This window comes from Doryrhamphus excisus, linkage group LG1 (genome assembly GCF_037039965.1).
Source record: "Doryrhamphus excisus strain RoL-2023G ecotype Guam linkage group LG1, RoL_Dexc_Guam_v1.1, whole genome shotgun sequence".
Taxonomy (NCBI): domain Eukaryota; kingdom Metazoa; phylum Chordata; class Actinopteri; order Syngnathiformes; family Syngnathidae; genus Doryrhamphus; species Doryrhamphus excisus.
The window spans coordinates 21428063-21440689 of record NC_136357.1 but is presented as its reverse complement, the minus strand read 5'-3'; the positions used below and the strand labels follow the sequence as shown (position 1 = coordinate 21440689).

The window sequence follows — 12627 nt, the reverse complement described above, 5'->3', positions numbered from 1 at the left end:
GCAACCCTAGTGAGGAAAATTAATAATAATAATAATAATAATAATAACAACAACAATAATAATAATAATAATAATAATAATAATAATAATAATAATATGCCCTGTAATTGGCTGCCGACCAGTCCAGGGTGTACCCCGCCTCTCGCCTGAAGACAGCTGGGATAGGCTCCAGCACCCCCGCGACCCTCATGAGAATAATAATAATAATAATAATAATGGATTAGATTTTATATAGCACTTTTTGAGGCCCCTGAAGTCCTTCACGGTGAAGTGAACCCAATATCCATTCACTCCCCAGTCACACACTGGTGTTGGTCGTCTACGTCCGTAGTCACAACTGCCCTGGGGTGGTCTTGACGGCGCCTACGGCCTTTCCTACCATCACCAGACATTCATTCGTATTCATACTGGACAGCACTGGAGGCAAGGTGGGCGAAGTGTCTTGCCCAGGGGCACAACAACCAAAAGCAGCGTTCCCCCTAGCCTAAAACACACTATTCTTGCTAAAGTTTCGATGAGGACTGCCTTCCTTTGTAGCTGAACCTCAGTAAATCTGACTTTTTCCTTGGCTTTTGAAACACTTATTGCAGAAGAGGGTCCACAACCAAGTTTTGCTGAAAGGATTCTTTTCATTTCCATGAATTCTTAAGGGAATCTTGTTTGGAAAGCCTACAAAAAGAAAAAACTTTGTGTCACACATACAAACACAACAGAAAAGTGATTTGTTTTGTCCAACACAAACATGTTGAACAATGCGCTTGTTTGCTGCTGCAGCCAGACGCTCTGCTGGCTTACAGCAAACAGCCGACTGTGTTCACAAATAAGAAGCGGTGTGGAAATACGTGCAACTTTTGCACCGCGCAGGAGTTGAAATATAGCCACAGTATATTCCAGAGAGAGCTGCACGGTGTACGAGTGGTTGGCGTGCAGGCCACACAGCTGGGAGACCCGAGTTTGATTCCACCTTCGTGGATCTCTGGGTTAATTAACTATGTTAATTACCGACTCCAAATTGTCCATAGGTATGAATGTGAGTGTGAATGGTTGTTTGTCTATATGTGCCCTGTGATTGGCTGGCCACCAGTCCAGGGTGTACCCCGCCTCTCGCCAGAAGTCAGCTGGGATAGGCTCCAGCATACCCCCTAGAAAATAGGCATAGAAGATTTATGGATGGATGTACAGACTGAACTTGAAACCAAAACCAGGAAAATGCAACAATGTGGGACCCCCCCCCCCATTTGAGAAGTACAGGAGTAAGGTAATGTCTCATCAGTGTAACATTACTGACATCTACTGACCAGATTACTACATATGACTTTATTTCTGGACTCATAATAGGCTATAGTAAACCACAAGCCAGCGATCATTTATTCATTTTTTAAAACTTAAAAAGGGATTGATGTCCAAACCGCGTTATATCGAGGGACGGCTGTACATAATTTCCTTTGGGAAAAGTTGCTTTGCTTTTTGTATGTTTTGGTTTTGAACAAATAAATAATGAAAACCAAAGTAGCGCTGTACTTAGGACCTACTGCAAAATACAAGTGTATGCTGGCTGGGTTCTCAAACACCGGCCTTGGCGGAGGTCTCCACTCCAACATTCATTCATTCAATCATTTTCTGTCGCTTATCCTCACTAGGGTCGCGGGGGTGCTGGAGCCTATCCCAGCTGTCTTTGGGCGAGAGGCGGGGTACACCCTGGACTGGTGGCCAGCCAATCTCAGGGCACATATAGACAAACAACCATTCACACTCACATTCATACCTATGGACAATTTGGAGTGGCCAATTAACCTAGCATGTTTTTGGAATGTGGGAGGAGGACATGGGATTGAACTTGGTTCTCCTAGCTGTGAGGTCTGCGCGCTAACCACTCGACCGCCGTGCAGCCCTCCACTCCAACATGTAATAATGTAATCATCCATCGCCATTGATCAGGTGGAATCCAGTTGCCATAAAAAGCCAGTGTGATTTCTCTCTATCACACTTTCTTTTTAATGAAGGTTGGCTTGACGGGAGGAAAGGTGATGGGGGGGCATCAGACTGTGTGGGTGGGCCTTGACACCTGGTAGAGACTGATGTTGTCGGGGTGGGTGGGGGGTTGAAAGTGTGTCACATGCTGCAGAGCTCATGCGACCCTCCGCACGATTCCACTGATGACAAAGCAGTTCAACTCCCGCCGGGCAGCACGGCAGAAAAGCTCAGCGCAAGAAAAAAAACCCTGATCTCACTCTTGTGGTAGATTAGCGAAGCATTAGTCGACTCGATGGGTTTTATAGACTTTGCACGATGAAGAGAAAAAGATGGACCCCTAGCTTGATTTTCATTTTGTTGTGTGTCACACGTCTGAAGCATTGATCAGCTGCTGTGTGTGTGTGTGTGTGTGTGTGTGTGTGTGCGTGTTCTGACCTGTTTGTGCAGTGGAGTGTGAGGCCGGCCGATGCAGTTTCAGGGTCACTGCTGGTGTGTGTGTGTGTGTGTGAGTGGGTGGAGAGGGACTAAATGGATCAGTCCGGGAGGCGACGGCGTCACCAGTGGACCGCCCACTCGCCGGCTTGTCAGCAGCGCTGCTGTCACATCACTAGGTCATACTGAACACAGCGTGACACTGATGGATCGCTGCTATCGGCGTCTGTCTCTTTTGCGCTGTGACAAAAATAAAAAAAAAAAGCTCCTGAGTTTTATGTCACATCTCGGAATGACTAAAAGTCTCCCTGATGTTTACTTTCCCAGTCTAAGAGTATTTGTAAGCTAAGGTACATTCTTCCGTTCTTAATTCTAAGTACATGCAGAAGGCGTGGTCTGAGGCGGGGATACATTTGGGAGCCAATGGAGATGGGACCCGCTTATATCAACATGTCGGCCAACTCGTCAAGTACCTGCTTGCGTCGACATCGACATGCACATACGTACACCAAGGTTGACCAAAGTGGGGCCCACGGCACGTTCTAAAAACATTATATAACCAGGAAAATACTAAAAAATAAAAAAACAGAAAAAAGGAAAAATCTGCATTTATTTTCCAAGAATTTACCAAAAATTTGTCATCTAATGAGAAAAAGTTGTGTCAAGTTAATGTCGTTTTAGGAGCTTAAAGTTTAAATATTAAAGAGGGTATTTTTTTAAGTCATAATATTATGACAAAGAATGATGGAAAATTATATTACGGAAAAAGTTGTAATATGGGGACAAAAATATTATGGGAATAAAGTCATTATTATGACTTTAAGTCATAATAACTGTATTTTTGGTATTCCTTTTTGGTAAGTCATAATAACATAATGACTTTAAGTTTAAGACTCAAGTTAATTTACAAGAATAAAGTAAAAAACAACGGAAATGAAAAAAAAACTTTTATGAAAATAAACTAATAACATGAGGAAATATGATATCATTAAATATTCTTTTTTAAATGAGAACCAACAAAGTTGTCATTTTTGGGAAATTGGGTTTGGGAAAAAATTACATTATATTATAGTTAGTTTAGTTATATTATTACTAATATTATGGCAATATAGTCCAAATATTATAGAAGTAAGTAAAAAAGGTTAAAAGGTTGTAACATTATGAGGAAAATTAATTTTCATTTTAGTAGCATTAAGTCAAAATATATATTAAGTTTCTGTCAGTTTCTGGAAGAGAAACAATTAAAACCAGAAATAAAGTTTAGGTTCCAGAAAAAGTTGTCATGTTACGAGAGTAAAGTCCAAATATTGTCAAGAAGATGAACCAGTGTCACTGAAGAGGCCAATGACAGTGGTGTCATCCGCAAATTGCAGCAGTTTCACAGCGGGGTCCCCTGAGGTGCAGTCATTTGTATGGAAGGAAAAGAGCAGAGGGGAGAGGACGCACCCCTGGGGGCCGCCGATGCTGATGGATATGGCACCCCCAGCTGTCAGCCAGGTTGTTGATCCACTGACAGTTGGACGGGGGCACAGTGAGCTGGGTGACCTTTTGAAGGAGGATACCTGAGACTGCAGTGTTCAAGGTGGAACTGAAGTCCACAATCCTGGCATATGTCCCTGCAGAGTGGAGGTGGAGTGGGGGGGGTCAAGCAAGAGGGGACTTCACACGGCTCCAGTCCCTTGTTGAAGATCTGGAGTCAGCTGTTCCACCCTGGCTTTCAGGCAGGAAGGTGATGGCCGATAGGTGGGAATGTCCCTGAGTAAAAATATTAATTAATATTAGATTTTTACTAATTTTAATATTAAATATAAACCTAATTTTTCTTTAAAAAATGCAACTTTGTTGTTTTGTTTCTTATAATATTATGACTTATTAACAAAGTCTGTTTTCTCTCATATTACATTATTCTAGTAAAACATTATCTTTTATTTCGACTTAATTCCTGTAAAATTACTGCTGATTTTTCTTATTTTGCTTTTTTTTTTTTTTTTCCTTTGGTTTAATTATATTTTTAGAATGCGCCACGGGACACTAACGGCGCCTGGGCCTCACTTTGGAAACCCCTGATCTACACCATGCATTTGTAATTATCATTAATTAGTAATAGCTTCATGGTTGTGCCACACCATTCTGATGAGAATACAATGTAAAAAAGGTACTGTTCATGCAATTAACCCCAAAAAAGGATCATTTTTACTGAATTTATCAGAGTTTATGTGACGCATTTTATGTTTTATTGATTCTATTTGCGTACTATTAGCTTTATTGCTATTTTATGACTCGTGCAGCGGTAGGAAACCGATCCACGCTGTGCCGGGACTGCCGGATGCGACTTACTGCAATAAAGTGATTTATGCGGAGACAGCAGCAGCGGCGGTCGGGGCGGATGGTGTTGTGGTGGTGTTGGCTGTGCCGCATGGAGGTGTGAAAGCAGGCAGCAATTAAGAGACAAACTCTGCAGGGGCAGACAAGAGTTTGTCAGCGTTTTGATCAGCGACCAGCGTGTTTCCGTACGTGCATGCTGGTGTTGTTATTCAGGCTGTCAGCTCCACTCGTGTGCGTGTGCGTGCGCGTGCGTCCCCTTCAGGGGGAGCATCAGTGGGCTGTGAGGATTTGCAACCTCCTGGCCACTTTCTTGCTTGAGTGGACCTGCTCTCGACCGCAACTTGACCGCTCTCAAGGGTCTTCATCCCTCAGTGTGGACACACACACACACACACATATTTACAATAAAAGTGCAAAATGACTGCATGGTCTTTTGGGACTGACTGTGTCCAAATAGCTGCAATTGTTTACCTGTCTAAGCACAATGAATACAGAGGAACTTGTAAAATGCTACATTTTTATGAGCAATACGCCTCTGAAGTCGCTAAATCAGAGTTTGAACCAAAGCCCCTAAATAGTACCGTGAAAGTCCCATTTAATATTATTATTATTTTTTATTTACAAGTTTCAGAAGCCTAGTGCAGGGGCGTCCAAACGCCACATCGTTAGAACATTCATTCATTCATTCATTTTCTACCACTTATCCTCACAAGGGTAACAGGGGTGCTGGAGCCTATCCCAGCTGTCTTCGGGTGAGAGTACACCCTGGACTGGCGGTCAGCCAATCACAGGGCACATATAGACAAACATATAGACAACCATTCACACTCACATTCATACCTATGGACAATTTGGAGTGGCCAATTAACCTAGCATGTTTTTGGAATGTGGGAGGAAACCGGAGTACCCGGAGAAAACTCACGCATGCACGGGGAGAACATGCAAACTCCACACAGAGATGGCTGAGGGGGGAATTGAACCCTGGTCTCTGCGCGCTAACCACTCGTTCGCCATGCAGCCCATCATTAGAACATGAAAGTTACATTTTTTTTTTTGTGGAGCAGTGTAGCGCAGAAGCTTACACTGTTTAGGGAAAGGTTATTTATCTATTTTTATTTTGATGTCAAACAAGCCTTTATGTGGTACAGGGCCAATTAATACTGTAGTATGTGATAAATGTTGGTGTAGTTCAGGGGTCGGCTTTTTAGCGCCGCCCTATTGGCTCCCTGGAGCTTTTTGAAAAATGTTTGAAAATGGAAAAAGATGGGGGAGGGAAATATATTTTTTGTTTTAATATGGTTTTTATAGGAGGACAAACATAACACAAACATTCTTAACGTTTTCCAATGTAATAGCTGTGAAAACGTGTAAATATTGAATTCCGACATTTCTGTCAACGGAGATTTGCGTCATAGCCTGCGACGTTTCTATCAGCAGGGCGGGATGCCAGGCGGGTGGATGTTGGAAACAAACCGGCAGCTGTGTGATGGGCCATGGATCCCAAAGGGAGAAAAAGAAAAATAACTGAGGAGAACAGAGGATTCAAAGTTTCTTAAACCGAATCATTTGCATTCATTGCATTCATCTTACATGTCGGTATTGAGAAGCTGACCAGTCATGTCCGAAACAGAAGTCACATTAAACGGGTAAGAACACAATCCTGTCATAGGCACATATTTAGTAACAAAGTGGCTGTTTTTATAAAGTGATTTCTGATTTTCGTCAGTATATATTTGGAATGACAATTCGCGATATTATTGTGTTTTGTTGCTCGGGTCCGAGTGTTACAGGCATTTGCCTTGGACAGCTACGTATGTAGGGTGGACTTGTGTGACCTTTAAACAAAAAAAAAAATTAATCTATCTACCTACCTGACAAGTTAACGCGAGGATAGCTACGTTGGATAGCTAGATACTTTGTTCATCTACCTACCTACCTGACAAGTTAACAGCAGGATAGCTACGTTGGTTGCGTGTCAAAAGAGAAGAGAACATTTGCTGCGTTTTACCCTTGCACCGACTTGCTTGGCATTTGCACAGAAATCAAACTTAAACTGTATTAATTTGATTTGATATACTCTACCTTTTCAAAAGGCTGCTGTTTCACTTTTATAAATGCAGGCTGTGTTTTGTTGCACTCTGTTTGTTGCCCAGATAAGGGGCTGTGGGTTATGCACGTTCCATTTTGTTGTTGTTTTTTCGAATCTTCAAAATAAAAATGACATCAAAAATTGGATTTCTTTTTTGCATTTCTTTAATTTCATCAAAGTTGCCGAGCCCTAGTATAGTTGTTTAGATATTTGAGTGGTCACAAAAGCAAATTATTTGTGTCAAAGTGAAAGTTATGCTTGAAGAGTATCTGTTTTTCTTCATTTTCTTGTTGGGAACTGATATTTTGCCAAAACATACGAGGATGGGTTCCATGTTTATATAGCCATAGAACACAATATTCTGAGTGCCCTCAAAGATTACTCCAATTTGTCTAAAATGGTTACGGTGCTGAAGGGGTTGGCTTCTGAAAAATGTCTGGCATTAAATGAGTTTAAAATGATGCCAGATTCTGACAAATAATAAAATAATTTAACGGTACAAAAGTAAAAATGGCAGCACTGCAACTATTACATCCCGTCTGTAGAAAAAAAAACCTTGAAGAACAATAAGACAGTCAAAAGTGATCATTTTAACTACAGCAAAGCATGCTGGGAAATGTATAATCTCACAGATTGTTGTATGTTTTTGTATGGATATAATGCCCAGACATTGAGAGAATGAGGTGCTCAATCAACAATGACTTTAGTGTCGTGTCCAGTTTGAGTTTTAGACCCCTGCGCGATTGAGTTTGACACTCCTGATATAGAGGATCTTTGACTAGTGTTGACACTAGTCTTTTAATTTATGACTTCTTTTAGTTTTGACTACTTTGGGGTCAATGCGGTACTTTAAGCCTGGATTTGCAGCCAATATAGTTGAGGGTAATTAGGTTGTGCTCGGATGAGGATATGCAGTCCATGCTGCCCCCTTTTCCCTAATTTCCTTTGAAATAAACCATGAATGTTAATGAGCTGATTTAAGCAGGTGCTAGAGCGTCTCGTGCCAAATAAATGATCTCGTTCTCCTCCCCAGTTTGCTCCCAGTACTCCCGCGGTGTCTTCGCCATCTTCGGCCTCTACGACAAGCGATCGGTGCACACATTGACGTCCTTCTGCAGCGCCCTGCACATCTCCCTCATCACGCCCAGCTTCCCCACCGAGGGCGAGAGCCAGTTCACGCTGCAGCTCCGGCCGTCCATCCGGGGGGCGCTGCTGTCCCTGCTGGACCACTACGACTGGAACAAGTTTGTCTTCCTCTACGACACCGATAGAGGTAGGTTCTAAACGGGGTAGGCTTATGCTGTGGTTCTAAATGGGGGTGGGTTTATGCTGTGGTTACAGCCAATCCTTTATTGATCTTTCTCAGTATTCTGGTTCGGTTCAAAAATGTCAGCTGCTTGCAGATTAGGGGTGTCGGAGGGAGGGGGGGTGTCCAGAGTCAGGGCCGAGGGCCAGTTGCAGCCCATGTCTGTTAGTTTTATTGGCCCCTGGCACAATATAATTGCGCAAGAAATAAACAGCAGTACTTTAGCATGAATAAAGTCAAAATATTAAGATAAAAGGTCACAATTTTCCAAAAATAAGCTTAGACTATTAGGAGGTTTCCTCTCACATTCCAAAAACATTCATGTTAGCTTCATTGGTGAATAATTGTTTGTCTATATGTGCTTGTGTTACGTCAGTCACTTATGCATCGGAGGTAGCATGAGCGCTATTTTCCTTGAATAGTTAGTCTCTCCAGAGGTATGAATGTGAGTGTGAATGGTTGTTTGTCTATATGTGCCCTGTGATTGGCTGGCTACCAGTCCAGGGTGTACCCCGCCTCTCGCCCCAAGACAGCTGGGATAGGCTCCAGCATTCCCCCTCGACCCTCATGAAGAAATGCGGCGTAGAAAATGGATGGCTGGATATTATAAGGATATATTTTTAGCAGCGTAGTGTCGAAATGCTAACCAAAAAATATGGTCTTTTTACAAGTCATAATATTATAAGAAACAGAACAAAATTTATTTGGAATTTTTAGATTTGATTTGAAAACACAGAATATTTGGGGAATAAAGGAAAAATTCCGATCCAAATTCTAAAAAGCGAGACTTTGACAGCCCACAGTGCGACACTGGTGTCATGGAAGGCGGAGACATTGCAGGTTTTCTCTGCAACCGGTGATTACATCATATTGATGACCTCCTTCCCTCTAATTGGAGGATGTATTGATAATTAGAATCACCTGCTGGAAAGGAAACCATGCAGTGTCTCGGTCCTCCTTGGCTCAGGTTTGACATCCCAGATATAACTAAGAGCAGGGGTGCAGCCAAGAATTCTGGGCCCCATGAAACAAAAAGCATCTTTTGGGCCCTCTGGTGGTCCTAACTTTTCCCCCTCAGACGGCACCCCACCCATTTCACTCGTGGGTGATCGGTATCGTAATGGGGAGCATAAAAGCGTCCCAAATATGTGTTGCTTTCCAAAATATCAAAGCATTTTTCACTGTGTGCCGCTTAAAGGAACCCCCCCCCCCCCCCCACACTTGAACTGAAGCAAATGTGACAAGTAAAAGGAGTCGTGTTGTCCAAAACAAAAGGGCCCCATTGCAGTAAAAGCTGTTTTGTGTAGAGCACACTATGCTAATCCATTTCCTGTATGCCCGTGAAATGGCAAAGAGTGAGGTGTGAATGGAATGGTGCCTACAGTATAAAATAATGGCCGCGCTTTGTCCGCAACTTGCCGCTGGGGCAGCAAGCGATCAATATCGCAGTGCAGCTTCTGATCCCAATGTAGCAGATAGTGTGGAGCCCTTTTTCCTCCCCTGACTGGAGTATCCTCCGCTCACCTGAAGTCTGCACTCTCCTCTTCTCCTTTTTGTCTGCTTTTTGTCTGCTTTTCTTTCCTTTTCTACTGTCACACCAGCCCCCCACCCGCCACCCTCCCCCCACCCGCCAGTCTCACATTTCCATTACAAGACAGACTGGATATAAGCTGCAGCTTGGATCACATCGCCACATCTCGCTTTTCATACATTTTCCAGAAAGCATTGAGATAGACTTTTCATTGCCCGTGTCTGCCGAGTGAAGGTTTGAGTAGATTGCCTGGCCGAGGGAGGACGATGTCGGGATAGGATGCCGCCCCCCGCCCCCCAGCCCTTTATTTTGTCTTACCTCAGGTTGTTCATGCCTGACAGGGTAAAAAGCCGTTCGCCGCACTCCACAAAGCCCATCTGATGGAGTGTTTTACTGCGCTGTGCTCACTGCAGATGTTTGCCTTAATATGGTCCTTGTATGGCAATCCTGCTCTGCATTGATAAAGATAAAGGCCCAAGAGCCAGAGACAGCCAAAAGTACCACAAGATGTGAACATGAAACATGCTAGCAAACAACATTTAATCCGGATTGGGACTAATTGTCATAGGGGGTCAATGAATACAATGAAAAACAATTAGCAATTAGCTCCTAGCACTAACTCGCCTCACGGTGCAAATTTGTTAATTGCTCTGTGTGTATTAAATGGACAATTTATTTGTTGATGATTATTATATGTGCATTCTAAAAGATTGTTCCAATGTATGTCATTTTGGACCGTGGGATCGCTTTATCATGATTGTAAACCTTCCCCTTAAATTTGGTAATAAATGAATCTGCAGAATTAAACCATAGCCCTTGTGAGTGAAGCTCTAATACAACCAGGAGTAGGGGGTACATGGGTTCAGGTCAAATGTCAGAAGGGGTACACCGCTGTGAAAAGTTTGGGAACCGTTTTAGGGCAACTGGAGCCTGTTGGGGTTGTGGATGTTGTTGGGGGTAGACCATACACGACATTGGGTCTACGAGAACAAGACAAGATTTTAACATTACTTTTAGGAAAAGTTCAATGAAAAATATTTAAAAATATATGACAATATAAGGGCTGCACGGCGCTCGAGTGGTTAGTGCGCAGACCTCACAGCACAGACCCTGTGCATGCGTGGGTTTTCTCCGGGTACTCCGGTTTCCTCCCACATTCCAAAAACATGCTAGGTTAATTGGATACTCCAAATTGTCCATAGGTATGAATGTGAGTGTGAATGGTTGTTTGTCTATATGTGCCCTGTGATTGGCTGGCCACCAGTCCAGGGTGTACCCCGCCTCTCGCCCGAAGACAGCTGGGATAGGCTCCAGCACCCTCGTGAGGATAAGCGGTAGAAAATGAATGAATGAATGGTAGTTATTGTTGGGATAGTATCGTGATACCGTTGCGTTCTATGATTTGTCATCCAAAGTGAAATATTGTGATACCATTGTTTTGTGCGCAGAATATTCTGATATTATTGTCATAGTGGCAAAAATATGGCGATATCATGACTGTTATCAAAGGTGGGATAAGACAGCTGGGATAGGCTCCAGCACCCCCGTGATCCCCGGGAGGCTAAGCGGTAAAAAAATGAATGAATGAATATGATAATATATTGCAGTCTACTAATTTAAGTCTGGCCTGGCCAAAGAGACTAGGGCTCACTCCATTCATGCCGTTGTTCTATGGAACAAATTTGTCAAGGCATTGAACTCTCTTCCTTCATTTGCATTTCTTGTGTGATTAATTAATTGATGCATTATTGTCACAAGCATGTAGTGCATTAATGTTTTTTATGGTATGTCAGTCTGTACATCCTATACCCTACTACACCCCATTTGGGTGAAGTGAGTGACTGACTAACGGGCTAGGTCTCACTGTGGTTGTCTGACATGTGTTTTATTTATGGTTGCTCTCATGGAATGCTTTGCAGAAATTCCAAGAGGGACATGTCCTACTTCCCAGTCTCCTCCAATGTAGCTTGAGAACGTTCTCACATTTCCTTTACTTAAGTGACAATGTTTGTCCAAGCCCTCCGTCATTGTGGAGAAGCCTGGAGAACTCTTGATATGAGCTACAAATCAGCACCCTGCTGACATTCCCAGGCAGGTTTGGACATTGTCCTTGCGAGGAAGGGATTGATGTCCCGTCATTTGATTGATCGCTGAGCCGACGTTTCCGGATGTCATGAAAACGAAACATTGAATCCCTGAAATGGAAATGCGGCGGCGAATAAGGGACGCGCGAGACCGGAGCGCCTGTCAGAGCGTGTTGACTGCATGCATAGAAACACTAGCGTATCACTTCTGCACGACTGATGACTGATGGACAGTCAAACCGCTCGCTATGTTTGATTGGTTTCCTTTTTGGTATGTCTTCAGATGCCTGGAGTCCGACTTGGTGATTAAATATAGAATGGTGTTTGATGTGTGCTGATGAACAAGTAAACAATATCAAACGTAAATAGTAGGAGCACGTGTTAGCTTTAGCCACGGCTAGCAGTGTTTTTCAGGCTTGTTCTCCTCTCTCATTATTTTCTTCACATTCCATGAATACACACCCGGTTAAAAGTACAACCAATGGCGCTGTCCATGGTGCTGAAGTCAGTCCATGAGCATTTCTTTGGGCACCACAATCATCCATTCATTCATTCATTTTCTACCACTTTTCCTCACGAGGGTTGCGTGTGTGCTGGAGCCTATCCCAGCTGTCTTCGGGCAAGAGGCGGGGTACACCCTGGACTGGTGGCCAGCCAATCACAGGGCAATCACATTCAATCAATTGCTAAATATTGGCATACTATTGCTATTATGGGCAAAACATCAAGATAAGTCAACGCACTATAAGACAGAGTCAAGAAAAACAAAACCTAGCAAGAGAAGTTTCAGCTAACTCGAAGATAAGGATAAGATGAGATAAGGATAATATTGTGATACCATTGTATTGCATGATTGGTATCAAAGGTGAAATATTATGATACCATT

General features: G+C 43.0%; 1 protein-coding gene across 5 annotated transcripts in view; it reads left to right on the top strand.

Moving 5' to 3' along the window:
* Positions 1-12627, top strand: part of LOC131132419 (glutamate receptor 4) — a 145100-nt gene that overhangs the window by 69013 nt on the left and 63460 nt on the right. For all 5 annotated transcript variants that reach the window (XM_058078026.2, XM_058078024.2, XM_058078022.2 and 2 more), the window contains exon 3: positions 7854-8093. In XM_058078026.2, the coding sequence (XP_057934009.2) occupies positions 7854-8093 (240 nt within the window). The remainder of the gene's footprint in view (positions 1-7853; positions 8094-12627) is intronic.